Source organism: Sphaeramia orbicularis, chromosome 12 (assembly GCF_902148855.1).
Source record: "Sphaeramia orbicularis chromosome 12, fSphaOr1.1, whole genome shotgun sequence".
Classification (NCBI taxonomy): Eukaryota; Metazoa; Chordata; class Actinopteri; order Kurtiformes; family Apogonidae; genus Sphaeramia; species Sphaeramia orbicularis.
This window is the reverse complement of record NC_043968.1, coordinates 68,083,964-68,099,520: the sequence shown is the minus strand read 5'-3', so window position 1 is coordinate 68,099,520 and position 15,557 is coordinate 68,083,964. Positions and strand designations below refer to the sequence as shown.

At 38.4% G+C, this 15,557-nt stretch overlaps 1 protein-coding gene across 1 annotated transcript in view; it reads left to right on the top strand.

Moving 5' to 3' along the window:
* Nucleotides 1–15,557, top strand: part of ass1 (argininosuccinate synthase 1) — a 53,076-nt gene that overhangs the window by 18,083 nt on the left and 19,436 nt on the right. Inside the window, exons 9-11 of the mRNA XM_030149188.1 lie at nucleotides 907–997; nucleotides 8,840–8,924; nucleotides 15,045–15,109. Coding sequence (XP_030005048.1) covers nucleotides 907–997; nucleotides 8,840–8,924; nucleotides 15,045–15,109 — 241 coding nt within the window. The remainder of the gene's footprint in view (nucleotides 1–906; nucleotides 998–8,839; nucleotides 8,925–15,044; nucleotides 15,110–15,557) is intronic.

Sequence of the window (15,557 nt, the reverse complement as noted above, 5' to 3'; positions counted from 1 at the left end):
TAATTACAGCAAGTGAGATACTGGAACATCAGTGTTTCAATTTCATGCCACTTTAAAATTGCAATTTTTTGATGGAAATCCCATCCTCTATAATATTATATTCACAGCTCGTGATTTAATTTCAATAAATGTTGAGATGATCCAGATTGACACCAAAAATAAAATCAAAGATGAATGTTGAGATTTTTCTGTACAACAGCGACAGTGCAGTAACACTGACGCTCAATCAAAACCAAACTGTGGCTTTAATACTTTTAGCACTTTTTTTGCTGACAACGCCTACGAGAGACATCTGTCATGCATGTACTTGTAATGCAGTATTTTTATATTGTTGTATTTGTGTGTCCAGGGATATGAATACTTCCTCTATCACAACTCAGACGTGATAGAATTGGCAGGTCTGCAGTTTTTTTCAGTTTTTTGTCTGATAGGCAGAATATGATGGAGGGCTTACTATTGCTCCCATAATGTCTGTCATAATATCAGGCGTGTTTGACCTGTCAAATGTTGACTATTGTGGTGGATGTGAGTCATTTCTGTCTCTTGGCCTTTCCCCCTCCCCCTCTCCCTGTACCCCTCTTTTTTCTTTTTCCCACTGTCCCCTGTGGTGAAGGACCATGCGGGGAAAATGAGACCAAATACAGGAGAAAAATGGAACATTGATTTTTTTCCCCCTACATCTATGCCTCAGCTCCTGATGGCATTTTCAGGTTTCTACTGTTTTCACGCATCATCTTCTCTTTTCTTCTACCCACCGAGTCTCAGGTCATCCTTAATCACCTCACACAATAGTTTTCCCCTCAGCGACACTGTTTCTGATGAGGTCTCAGAAGGTCCCAGTTATTCATCAAATGGGAATGAAGTGGGTTGAAACATAAAGTGAGGATGTTTTTTTGTGTTTTTCAGACCCACGCTCCAGGTGACCTGTACCTGATGACCAAGAACCCAGAAGACTCCCCCAGTACCTCTGATGTCCTGGAGATTCAGTTCAAGAATGGCAAAGTGCTTCCACCTGGGTCATTTGTTGACTCCTGTCTTGTAATTCCAGTCCACAATTTTTGTGTTACATAACTGTAACACAGTTGCACTGTAGACTAATAATAGACAAATGATATTGATTTTACTTCACTTGATGCTCCAATGTTCTCCCCATGGGCACAATATGTGAGAGAATTTTTAGCTCACCAGCCAATAGGCCATGAGCTATTGTGGCAGCACTGTGTTTGGCATCGCCGTCGTCATCGTAATCAATTTCTTCAACATCTTTTCTGATGAAACTACTGGTCAGATTAATTTCAGATTTTATATGGCGCATCCTTGGGACAATGTTTACAAAGTTTGGTCAGTTTTGAGAAATTTAGATTGGGGAATTTTTAACAAATTTTTGAAATATTAAAAATTTCTCTTATTGATAATGGGCCGTATTTTGGTGGCTTATACCATGGAAATGGTTAGAGATGTCAATATAGTTGGTGTTGAGCACTGACAGGAAGTTCATATATGGACGTTCATTTAATTTGTTGAGTTATCCTCCAGTGAAAGTAGAACGTTCTTCTATTATGAGGTTGAGCTCCAGGATCATGACCACAGAACTCTAACAAAGCGGCAGAACCTGACATCTTTGCAAATTCAAGTTGTTATTGATTCTTAATAGAATATGCATGTGCAATACAGGGCCATTGGTCATGTTCTTTGAAGGTAGGCCTTATTGAGACAAGGACATATCCCCCGCCAGAAGACAGGATTATCCAGTCAGGGGTCATATAAATAGGTAAGGCCTGAAAGAAGTACAAATACTTAGGTAAGATGTTCATTTTAACTGAGTTGATGCACTCTACCAGGGATGTGGAGAGGGGTGACCACTGTGCCAATGTTAGTTAACTTGGTTTGTCCCCCTGAGACCCAGCAATACATTTTTGTCCTCTGTAGAGGACAGAATTTGCATACCTTTATTTAAAAAAAACAAAAAACACTCTCCACTGCAAAAATGTATCTGGAATAAATTGTTGCATCATGCTGTTTCCAATTAAGACAATATTTTAATGTAAAAGAAAAAACTTCTACTTTCCTGGGTCTCAGGAGATTAAAATAATAAAAAAATTAAAATAAATCTTTGTTTCCCTCTAACTGAAATGTTCAGATAGGAGAATTTATTTGTTTAACTATTTTGAAAGGCAGTTTTGAAAAATGTAAGGTATGTGTTTTGTTACTAAGAGGAAAAAGCTCACTTTTGTTAAGCTTCAATTTCTTTATAAAGTTCAACCTGAAAATTTCCCAAACTAGCAAGTAATGGAGTGTGAAACATTTTTTTGGGATAGTTTTGTCCAGACTGTGTTTTAAAACATTCCAATCCTCACGGTTGGAACAAATTTGATTTCATCAGACATTAAACTTTCATGAAGCAACAGGTTTGGAGTCACATCACACATTACACAGGCATGAGATCAACATGGTTGAACCCTTGGAGTTGGATCGCCAACTTTTAAAATAGGCAAGTCTCTGTTGTGAAACTGAACTCTGACCAGTCTTAAACACTTTTATGAAAACAGCCCCAGAAAATACAATGAAAAGTATGTGTGTATCATGAATATACATATACACTAATCACACAGAGTATTACTCATTTTAAACCAAACAGTTATTTGCAGAACGTTCATGCACTGCATTTGTGACACCGATTTTTTTTTTTGTTTGTTTCATAGTGAACAAAAACAAAATTTCAACAAAAATTTCGAACTTTGGCAGGATTTTATTGTATGATTTATTATTTATTTTATATATATATATATATATATTTTTAATAACACCTTCCATCACTTATCCACACCCTTTTTTGTCAGTCTTGACATCTTGCGCTGACACTGACAGCTTCAGGGTATTAGTACGAATATGTTTTGCTGAATAAGGTTAATTCTAGTGAGCAGTGAGTGTCCGTCTTGAGTCAGCATGCAGCTCGCGCCTCTTCACGTGTCTCTATCATTGATGTTTATCGCTGCAGGGCTACAGCTTTCACCACAATGACCCTGCTGCGCTTTATCACCATTCCTGACCACCCAGACTTATCCTCAAAATCTCACTGCATTACTCACTCCAAAGCTGCCATGTTTGTCCTCAGGGCGCACATACACACAGAGACCGGAAGCACTAAGTCCAGCTAATATGCTGAGCCCCGAGGGCCTCAAGGAACGTTCATTATATATGTATGTATCTGCATATTGCCAAGAGGCCAGGCTCAGTAGAGGAAATTGTCACATGTTTGCATAAAGAGAAAATGACAAGAAACATCCCGGCCAGGGGCAAGAAGCACAGATGTCCCTTCATTCCTGGTTGGTGGTAAAGGCTGGGGAACGCTGACATCAATCGACACAGAAACACTCACTCCTGTGATTACAGACAGCTTTATGAACACTGATAGTCATTTAAGGAGAGCTCAGAGGGCTGGCAGAAAATTCACATTTATTTCAATTAGTGATATACCAATTGATCAGTTTGGCTCATTGACTCATAAAGACTGAAACAACTGCCAGCGACCTAAAGCATACTGATCTAAAATGTTTAATAACTTTTGAACCACTAAACCTATGAATACATGTAAATAAATGGTGTAAAATGCAATTTTTCAGCTTTTCATAGTCATCACATATGACCCATTTGAATGTTCAGAGGTTCCGTAGTGAACGTGGCAATGCTATCATCTTCTACAACATTGATTTACCAGTAATGCTCTATGCTCAGTTAATGATATATTTTGCTGAAAATGTCACATTTTCTTCAGTGTTTTGAGATGACATCTGAATTTACTATGAGCTTTTATGAACCCCTATATGGTCAGTGAATGAAATATAAGAAAACACCTGATTTACACTGAAAAATGCAGAGGACAACGTAATAAATTGTGATCAATCACTTAAAGATTAGACTTGGAGAAAAAAAAAATCATTTGGAAGCCGACACAAAAGTAGCTCTGGGTCTTTAAAACTGCTTATGACGTTTATCACCAATTTTTCAGCAAATCTGTAAAACCCAAGTGAAAACCTAAGTATCGCATCACTTGGGTTTTTTGGAATTCCACATAGCCACATTATGGCTGCAGCCGCAACAAACAGAAATGGTTTCATTGCCTCTTGCTACTGCGGCTGCGTGGAATTCTGAAAAAACCTGAGTGACTGTTTCATTTAGGTTTTGGTTTGGTATGTAAACAAGTGAACTCTTTGTGATGGAGTACACTTCGAGGTTGTTCACCGTGAGGGGAGTGATCCAGGTGCATAATCACGGAAAAACTAACAGATTCGTGATACTATTACTCGGGTTTTACAGATTTGATGAAAAATTGGTGACAAATGTCATACGCAGCTTAAGGATCAATCTGTGCTTATAGGCTGTTTTACAGCCTGTGGTTGTAGGCAGAAGTATAGGTGGAAATAGAAGAAAAAGACCTGCAGAACCTAGATTTTCAGCAGTTAATGTGATGTTCAGTTCTAAACTCATTTGCTCAATCATCATTCATTTAGGTAATTCATTTGTAATTAGTTTGACCTAGCTGTACCACAGTTATCGGAGTTTCAAATAAAGTTAAGAATGAGACATTTGCAGCTAGAGGTTGACCAGTAGATGATTTGAGCAGAAGAACGCCGTTGATATCGCCTTTATTGAGTGACTAAATAGTTGTTGAAATGGACATTTAAATCGACATACCTGAATAAATCTGGATCACAGAGCATCACATTCAAGCTAATTTATCCATAAATCTGGAACATAAGCATGAGCTGTTACTGTTCCTCAAAGTCAATACCTCCTCAACATATTTTAACATTACCAACTGCCTCCTATTGGAATGAAGTTCTGCATATGCAAATAGTTTGTAAAACATCCTACTGATGCTGCTTAATTGTTCTATTTCCACAAGCTGACACAATAATCAATTAATCCTCAACTATGTAGATAATCATTTAATTAGAGTAGTTTTTAAAGAAAAACAAGTCAGTGTCCTGCAGAAAGTACAATTACACTGCTTACTTTGTTTTTTATATTATTCTGCTCATTTTTGTTGATTTTTGTTTTTGTTTATCTTATTGTTTTGATGTGTTCATTTCATTCCAAAAAATTCCAAACCATGTAAAGTAGATTTAAGTAGTTCTGTACACTTCTTGTGTTTGTCTTTAATGATTTATTGTGGATACTATTTTTCAGTTTTATAACTCCTCTGTGACACTAAACTGAGTATCTTTAGACTTAACAAGATATGTCATCTGGATTGTTATCTATCACCATTATCAGACATTGAATAAATATAACAAAAAATCGGTGAATCAACAGAATAACCAACTGACTAACTGACAGTGAAGGTGATCATTAATTGCAGCTCCAGTCTCTATATCTGACTGTTTTTTTTCATGGGGCTAATATTGTTCAATTAATCACTACCAACTTCTTCTTGTTATTATGTTGATCTTTAAAAAACCCACTGTCAGTCAACCTCTCATTTCACTTAAAGTGGCGTACCCTGGTTAACGTGTGTACTGAAATAGCTCCACTAGTTTCTCTAGGCAAATTTTTAACTCTAACACCAGTGGTTTGGTCCAGCAGGAGACGAGCTGCGCTTTTGTGAGTCGTCCCTGCATTCGCCAGGCCCAGTGTGGTGGTTTCGCGGGTTCTTTTGCAGGCCTGTGCTCTGTTTTCACACATATTCTCTGTGCCTTTATTGAGCACCCTATGACAAAAGCTGTTTTAGTTGTCCACACAAAAGGCCTGAGCCTACTCCTCCCTCTGAGCACAAGATCAGCACAAGAATGTTTCATTTCATTACCCCTCCCACCTTTTCATCCCTGCCTTTCTCACCAAAGTTTTCTCACTGATTAAAAAAGAATATTTAACAACAGGAACCTTTTTCCCCCGTCAAACACTCCATTCCCCATTCCTCTCCCTTAAAAAAAAAAAGAAAGAATATCATCCCTCCCTCCTTTTCATGCCAAAGAAATAGAGAGGAAAAGGAGACAGAGAGGAAAAATGTAAAGCAGTAATTTTTCCTACAACTGTGTCTGCGCTCCCATTGTCTGCACTGCTAGGCTGCAGAAAAACTGAAGAAAGGGATCATGAGTAAAAAAAGAGCCCTCACTTGAATGATAAGAACCCGTATGATGGAGAGAGCAAAAAAGAGAGAGCAAGGATGGAAAAAAGATCAGCCCCTACACTCCCACGTTCAGACACTCACTTAATTTATTAGAACTTCTAATCTAATTATTAGCAATGTGGGAGGGGTCGCTGTCTCAGTAACGCTCCAAAGCCTCTCCTGCACTGGGAGGTATGCTTTTCTTATCCTTCATCTTCTTCACTGGGAGCCACCAAGATTCCCTTGATATGAGAATGGGCTGTCCACAAAGCCCTTGTCTAAAACAAATATGTCAAGTGCCTCACATGTCTGTCTCATCCAGGGCTCCAACTCCAAAATCTGACCTGAAGCAGCACCAGCCACTACTACCTAGTAATGATTGACTGTCAGCAGATTTTTCCTCTTTGCACATCTCAGAAAGTTATTCTTTTCTCAACACGCTCCTTTTCTCTGGTGTCTTTGTCTGCTTCCTCGCCTCCACCTTTGGCCCGTGTTGCTCATTGAAATCCGTGAATGAGCTAGTCCATGACAGTGATTGATGTATACTTAGTTGTTTTTTGGTGGCGTTGGCGGACAGAGTGTATTGAGTGGACATGGGTGTATGTTACACATATGATAATAATGACAAGATTGGTGATGAATCTGCAAGAGGTTTTGTCTCCTGCACATGCGCATGAACATGCAAGTAATCAGTAGGGCAAGAAAAAAAAAAGGAAAAAACTCTGAGTGCTAAAGAGAGTATAGGGTGGTATAGGGTAACAAAGCTGTGTGTGTAATTGAATTAGGTAAAGGCCTGCCCACGATTTCACAGCTTTCAAATGAACCCGGCCTTTGAATTTATTAGCCCCTTCACACCACCTCCTTTTGTAGTGGCTTTCACTTTTAGCTGATCACAGTTGATTTCAGTGACAGCAATAATGAGTACGTGTCAGCAAATTTTTTAAGAAAGTGTCTCTGTTTTGGAATTTACTCACGTGAAACACATTTTTCTCATTACGTTTGCAGACATTTCCCAAAAGTGTTGATTAATCAGTCTGTGTTAAGGAGCATTTGATAGCGATTGTTTTTCTGATACCACTCTGCATTAAGATTAGAAGAAATTATTTGTAAGTAGTATATTATTATTATTATTATTATTATTAGTAGTAGTAGTAGTGGTAGTAGTAGTCATTATCAAACAATTATGACAAAGATATAAGACCGTTTTCATTCATCATTTCAGGCTCACTATTTGGCAGGTCACATCTGAAATTGTTGTTTATTTTATTAAATCTGCTCTTGCTTGGTTGCTTTGTTCAGGATCCCCACAGTCATCAAAAGACTGCAAAGTGTGCTTTTCAAGCCTTAAAAAATCATGAAATTAAGTGAAGTAGTTTTGGAAATGTCATGGAGTTTGATATTTCAGGATACTCTTCATCTTTTGGTGATTTCTGTTGTTCTGGCATCCAAATTGGGTTTTCCTTTATCCTGAAAGTTGACAGCGAATCCACATATTTAGTGTTTAAATATCCTTTTTCACCCCTGATTAGTTAAGATTGCTGAATTTTGACTGCAGTGAAATTCACAAAACAAGAGCAGTTGACGAACAATGACAAAAAATGAAACCTCAAGGACTCTCCCTCAGTTTATTGATTGTTATGTGCAAGGATTCTTTCACCAGAAACAATACATTTACTTACTTTTGGATCGAAATAATTACAATTCTTGGATAATAGTATAGGAGTTTAATAGTTTTTTTAAATTATTTGAAGTGAAAATAGGAATAATCAACAACTGGGGACAGAAAGGTTGACCAGTTAGTTTTAGACAGTAATTGTGATCATGTACTTAAACGTTGTGAATGGTTATAAAAATTCTATCACTGGTCCTCCAAAAGTCATAGAAAAGTTTTTAAATGCAAAATATCATCTGTGAAACTGTGTGGAAACTCTCTTTTTTTGATCTTATCCCTTTATCATTCAGCATCTGAAGGGTGGCATCATTTTCCTGTTCTCTAATTCATGTTGTGAATTGTTTTTCAACAGTGAAAACCAGCCATGTTTCAGTTGAACCCTCAGAAACTAAAGGACCAAAGGCATCACACTGTGTTGAATTTCACCAGCACTGAAACACTTTTTCCACTTACACAATGTAGAATATAATTATAGAAATTCCTGCAGATTCATATGGCTGATTGAGTTGATTGAAATACTAATCAGAATCACCATCTTTGTGTGAGTAGTATCCAAATTTCAGGAGCAGTGTCATCATATACCACTATAAATGATACATTGTGGTGCCACAGTTAACATTTTCAGAATGGAAAGGAACACTGATTGGTGAGACACCCTGCAAAAATCTAATTTTTTCAGTCTTCTTTTGAGTGCAGATGAAGTAAATTAAAATTCCCTCTAAGAGTGAGAATTGCAATTAGTGCTGTCAAAAAAATGACAGTTTATTTTTTTCTTTTATATCTTTCAGCTATAATCATGGCATTACAAAAACAAAAAAGACACCTTTCAACAGCATATGTTTAAAATGTATATGATTGAAGTGAAGTATGAAGAATGATACAATTGTCAACTATTACTGGGATACATTCTTATATACTTTATGCTGCTGTAAGAAAGCATTTACCTTTGAAATCAAAATGCAGCTGTCGTATGAATTTGCAAATAAGCTTAAATTGTTATCTTAAAAAAACATTGACGATGTTACTGTAACTGTCCAATCCAAACTGTGTCCCTTTAGGAGTGCCTGTCAAGGTGACCAACATGACGGATGGCCACTCCAAGGACTCGGCGCTGGACATTTTCTCATACCTCAATGAGATCGGGTGAGTGCATTTCACTTTCTGTGTTGCATCCTAATGTGTGAGTATTCTCAGAGGTGGAGAAGTGGTTAAGTTCACCACCTCTGAAATAAGGTTTGTCTCATCTCTGCTGGATGTAATTGAATACTTGTGTAGTTTTTTTTTCCCCTGCCTGTGTTTTCTTTCTGTCTCTCTGCTTCCTGACTGTCCAAATAGATGAAATACAGTGCAAATTGTACATATATTATGGGAAACTACTTATTGTGACCATCAACAACTGCAGAACAGAAAGCCTAGGACAGAGTCATTCCTATACGAGGATCAAGACTAAACACCCCATAGTAATCAGTACTCTGCTTACAGTAGGTGCATTTCCAATGCTGTGAGCTCCTCAGTACTGAAAGTATCTATTTTCTGTCCTAGAAGTTGCTAAATGACATCATCACCTAATTAGCATATTCTGTAAATGTGCATGTAATTGTAATGAATGATGTAGGAGAGAGGAACAACATTGTGCTAGATACAAAAGTGAGTATAAAAACACCCTAAATGTGTTTAGAACTACAAATGAACTATACTCTGTCAATTCTTGTTTTCCAATCCAATCCAGCTTTATTTATAAAGCACTTTAAAACAACCACAGTGGACCAAAGTGCTATACAGAAGAATAAATGCACAAAACAAATTAATAAAAGCATTAAAAACATTAAAATGAAATAAAATAAAACAAATTAAAACAGAAAAAACAGAAATAAAATGTCAACATTGCACGAGTGTTAAAAGGCCAAGGAAAACAGATGGGTTTTAAGAAGAGATTTAAAAATGGGCAAGGAGGAGGCCTGTCTGATATACAGAGGCTGGTTGTTCCACAGTCTAGGACCAGCAGCTGCAAAGGCCCGATCTCCTCGTAGCTTGCACGTTATTCTGGGCACCATCAAAAGCAGCTGATCAGCTGATCTGAGAGAGCGAGTGGGAGTGTATGGCCATGGAGGGATTTAAAAACAAATAAAAGTATTTTAAAATGGATTCTAAAATTGACAGGCAGCCAGTGGAGCGACGCTAAAACCGGAGAAATGTGCACATATTTACTAGTGCCAGTTAAAAGACGCGCAGTGGCATTTTGCACTCTTTGAAGACAAGTGATGGAAGACCCACTAATCCCCAAATACAAAGCATTACAGTAGTCCAGCTGAGTGATGACTGGCTTCACTTTGGCCAGTTGCCTTAAGTGAAAAAAGCTTGACTTCACGACTGCCTTTACATGACTATGAAGTTTAAAGTCAGGGTCCATTTTAACACCCAGGTTTTTGATAACTGGCTTGTTGTACTGAGCCAAATAACCCAGATTTATTGGGGAGACTCCAGTTGAACCACCAAACACCATCACCTCAGTCTTATCTTCATTGAAATATAAAAAGTTACAAGCCATCCACACCTTAATGTCATGAAGACACTGAAGCAGTGGTCTGACAGTGGAAGGGTTCGTTTTAGAGGCATATAAATTTGACTATCATTTGCATACAAATGAAATGAAATACCGTGTTTCCTTAGTATGGAACCTAGTGGGAGTAGATATAGGGAAAAGAGTAGAGGACCCAAAACCGAACCTTGTGGGACACCATATAAGAAAGGGGCAGAAGAGGACACAGCATCACCAAGGCTGACACAAAATGTCCTGTCAGCAAGGTAAGACCTGAACCATTGTAGAGCTGTGCCTCTGATGCCCACCCAGTGCGCCAGACGATCTATCAGAACTTCATCATCCATGGTATCAAAAGCTGGAGATAAATCAAGACGTAAAAGAACAGCATAATCCCTAGAGTCAGTGGCTAATAAAATATCATTAAAAACTCTCAGAAGAGCTGATTCTGTACTATGTAGTGTTTTAAAACCAGACTGAAAAGTCTCTAAAATACTGTGCTCCTTCAGAAAGGCAAGTAGTTGAATATAAACTATCTTTTCCAGAACCTTTGAGAGAAAGGCAGTTTGGAAATGGGCCCATAATTAGAACACACTGAGGGATCTAGATCTGTTTTTTTAACTAGTGGTTGAACTACAGCATGTTTGAAGTTTGCTGGGACTTTACCAGAGCCTAAACTGCTGTTGATGACAGTGAGAATGGATGGACCTACCGTTGGAAAGACCTCCTTAAGAAATCAGGGAGGGATGGCATCATGTGAAGAACCAGTGGGCTTCAGAAGACCAACAGTCTCTTTTAAAAGACACAGAGTTACAGGCTCAAAGTGATCAAAGATAGCAGAGCAGGTGACAGGGACTGAAGGATCATAACCAGGAGGTGAGATCTGAGCCCTGGTGAGGGTGACTTTGTCACCAAAATAATGAAGAAAGTTTTCACAGGCAACAGGGGATGCCTCATAAAGTGCGGGGCTTTCAGAACAGAGTTAATAGTCTCAAATAAAACACGGGGGTTGTGGCAGTTTTGCAGAATAGTGTCCGACAGGTGTTTTCTCTTAGCATCTCTCACAGCTATTTGAGAATGGTGCCAGCAGTCCTTAATCATTTGAAAAGATATCTGGAGTTTATCTTTTTTCCACTAGCGTTCTGCCCTTCTGCACTCACGCCTGACAGCTCGAGTGGTGTCATTCAGCCAGGGTTCAGATTTAGTTTTAATCACCTTGGTTTTAAAATGGTGCCACTGAGTCCAAGACAGATTGGCAGGTGTTGTGAAACCAAGAGCTTAGGTCTTCTGTGTCTTTAGACTCAGGAATGACAGAACAGGCATCAAACATAGCTGAAAAGCGTGCAGTGGTGGAGGGTTTAAAAGTGCGGCAGCACCCAGCAGGAGCGCAAGGTTTAACCTGTTTAACCCTGACCATATTTTCAGGGGAAAAACGCCTAAAAAGACATACCCAAAGTAAATGAAGAATTACTTATAATACTTATAATAATAAGGTTCATATGGATGTTCTTGGTGTCTATGGACATTTAGAGACCTCACAGAATCTATTCTCATTGTCTAAAATATTGCATCTATTACTATGCCTCAGTAAACTGTAACAAACTAAAAGAGAAATTAGAATTTTTTATCCTCGCCTGTTTTTTTTCGGCTGGATTGACGATGATATGCATAAATTAACTGTTTGTGTCAGAAATTTTTAATAGCGTATATTTCACCCCACAAAGATTATAAATCATGTTTGAACATTAAAGTTTGCACTAAAATACACTTTTGAAGTACCTTTATTAACATTAGGGTCTAAACTCTGAGCAAAAGTTGAAAAAGACATCCATTGTCCTGATTTATTATATTTTTATAGTAGATGAATATAAATAAAATTTTTTCGGCCTGCGGGCGGGCTGATAGGGCTAAAGGGGTTTTAACTTTATTTACAGGCTAAAGTGACCTCAAATAAAACAGGCATGTGGTCAGAAAACATAGTATGCCCAATTTCTATGTTAAAAACAGGTAAGCCATATGATAAAACAAGATCCAGTGTGTGACCCCGTTCCTGAGTGGGGCCACTCACGACTGTTAATGTTGAAAGAGGCCACAAGATCTAAAAAGTCTTTGGTCAGCGGCCTATCAGGACAACATACATGAATGTTAAAATCTCCAACAATTAAAACTCGGTCATATTTAGGCATGAAGTCAGCTAGGAAATCAGAAAAGTCACATATAAAGTTCTTATTGTATTTCGGTGGTCGGTATTTTTAAATGTTCCAGTTCCAACTCTCCTCCTTTTTCTGGGCTTGGGGACTGGCTACAGTGACCCAAAAGAGACACTTTGGAGGAGCTGCTTATGTTATTTGTTTGTTTGTTTAGTTTTTAACTTCATTTTCTTCAGTTTGGTTTGATTTTAAACCTTACGGTCAACTTAGGAGCCTACAACCAGTCATAATAAAACATGAACATTTTTAACCATAGCATTTCTTAATTTTCAGGCTATATTAACAATCTAAATGGACAAAAAAGAGACAATAAAGAAAACTATCAATGTCAATGGGAGTGATTTATAATCAGTGCAGCGATTTTGTTTTTGACAAAGAACGATGCACGTTTTCACATCAGTCTCCAAAATAGAATGGAATAGGATGCCTTTATTGTCATTATACATATGTGCAATGAAATTAAAGAGACAACTCCCTTGTGGTGCATGGTGCAAAACAGTTTAAAAGAAGAGTGTAAATATATATACAGAATAAAAAACAAGCATGTCAACCAACCATGAAATGGTAGAGATAAATTTATTGCACTTTGACCCTGGCTGAACACTGAGGATATATGTTAAATATATATCCTTATTTAAGGTATTTTCACTATAATGTGTTCAGTACCCATATTGCACTTGGATAAAATGTCCTGTTAAATCTGGAGGTACAGGTCTGGATGGATCTGTACCTCTTCCCTGAGGGTAACAGTGAGAGTAGGCTGTGTCCGGGATGTGAACCGTTGGAGGTGATGCTGCTGGCCCTGCACAGACACCAGGTGTTATAGATGTCTGACAGAGAGGACAGCTGGACTCCTATGATGCTCTGTGCTGACTCTCTGACTCTTTCCAGAGCCCTCTTGTCAGCCTGAGAGCTGCCCCTGTACCACACACTAAGATGTTGTGGATAAGGATGCTCTCTACAGAACACCTGTAGAAGGACAGCAGCAGTTTCTGGGACAGGTTGACCCTTCTCAGTGACCTTAAAAAGTACAGACGCTGCTGTGCCTTTTTCACAAGGGCATTGGTGTTAGTGCCCCATGTGAGGTCCTGAGAAATGTATGTACTCAGGAATCTGAAATCACTGACCCTCTCTACAGTGTCTTGGATGAGAAGTGGAGGGGGGGGGGGGGGTCCACCCTCTTCCTCCTGAAGTCCAGCACCAACTCCCTTGTTTTTGAGGAGCTGAGTGCCAGGTTACTGAGGGAGCACCAGGTAGTGAGGTTCAGGACCTCCTCTCTGCATGCTGTCTCATTACTGTTGTGTATCAGCCCCACCACAATAGTGTCATCTGCAAATTTGACAAGGATGTTGCTGTTGTGGATTGGTGCACAGTCGTGGGTGTACAAGGTGTACAGCATGGGGCTGAGCACACAGCCCTGGGGGGCCGCTAGTACTCACAGTCAGGACTGAAGAGTGATGAGGCCCCAGCCTAACTGACTGCAGACGGTTGGTGAGAAAATCTCTGATCCATCTGCAGGTGTACTCGCCGATACCCAGACTGTACAGTTTGGACAACAGCCTGCTTGGAATGAGTGTATTAAGTGAAAGAAAAAGTTGATAGATTTCTCACTAGTCCCTTTTTATTTATTTTTTTGATAAAGAGTCTCTAGAGGGGTCTAAAAAAAATCACGAAATATACCAACAAAGTGGATAAGTTAAAAACACTGACTTTTACAGCTCTGCAGACAGACCGTGGGTTTTTCTGTGACAGAGAAAATCATTTGTTGTCATTTAGAGGGAAATGTGTGTTTTTAGCATTTGAGTCACTTTTCATAAGTTGCTAAAACTTTCCAAAGAAATTTTAAAAGTAGCTAAATTTGTCGCTTTTTGAGAAAAAAAGTTGCTAGAGTAGTCTGAAAAATTGCTAAATCTAGCAAAAAAAATGCTAAATTAATATCAATGTGGATTTTGATGAGGTTATTTAATGCACATCTTGTTTACATGCACAAAATAAAAAATAAAAAAAATTTAAAAATTATGAGGAAGTGTATTTTTTCTAGTCAATAACATCGTCAGTCTTCCATAGGTATCCGTGCTGACTTCGATCTTCTGATTTATACAGCTGGATTTAAGTTTTCAGGTGCAGCTTCATTACACAAAGCAGTAATAGACATGAGGAAAATGGGCTGACACACCTCTGTGTTATTGTAGTGTCTCTGTTGTGATTTACAGTTTAGTTTACATGTGGACAAGTGGCCCAAACAGAGAAAAATATCCATTTGGCTGAATATCTACATTAGTGTAGACAGGGCCATTAATGTTTTCCACTAAACACAGAAGAGGAGTTCAGCTTTTCAAACTATTGTTTCCCTTATATAAGATATAATGTGAGATAACTGGAGAAAACACAGTAAGAAACCAACAAAATGTAAAATTGTTCATGCATAATTCAGTAGTAATATCATAAAGGAAATGTGAACAAACAATATTTAATGTTATGCTAACTTAAACGTGTGACTGTTTTCCCCCTTAGAGGAAAGCATGGAGTGGGCCGAATCGACATAGTGGAGAACCGCTTCATCGGCATGAAATCCAGAGGTACATATTTTTTCTTATTTAGTTTATTTTTATCTGCTTTTGCTGACCTGCCTGACTTATGCAAACAATGACTTATGCTATAAACACAGCGAGACAGACATATTTGCACTTACTCTGAAGACTGTCTCCATATTTTAATTTTACACCAGAAGCCTTCCTTTCAGTATCAAAAGCTTCCATGCAATTTTCCGTTATTTTACATGAGTGCTTTAAATGTCGCACTCACTATTCCACCTCCATAAAAGTGCTCTGAATGGCTAAAACATATTCTTCTCTGAAGGAAATGTTTTTCCTCTGGTTCACCTGCAGTTACTTCCATTCACACGGGTATGCGCGCACACACATACACATACACACACACACACACACACACACACACACACAGAACATTCACACTGAGAACAAAATAACATCTCGCACTTCTGCTTCAGCAAAGTCGGTGACATAC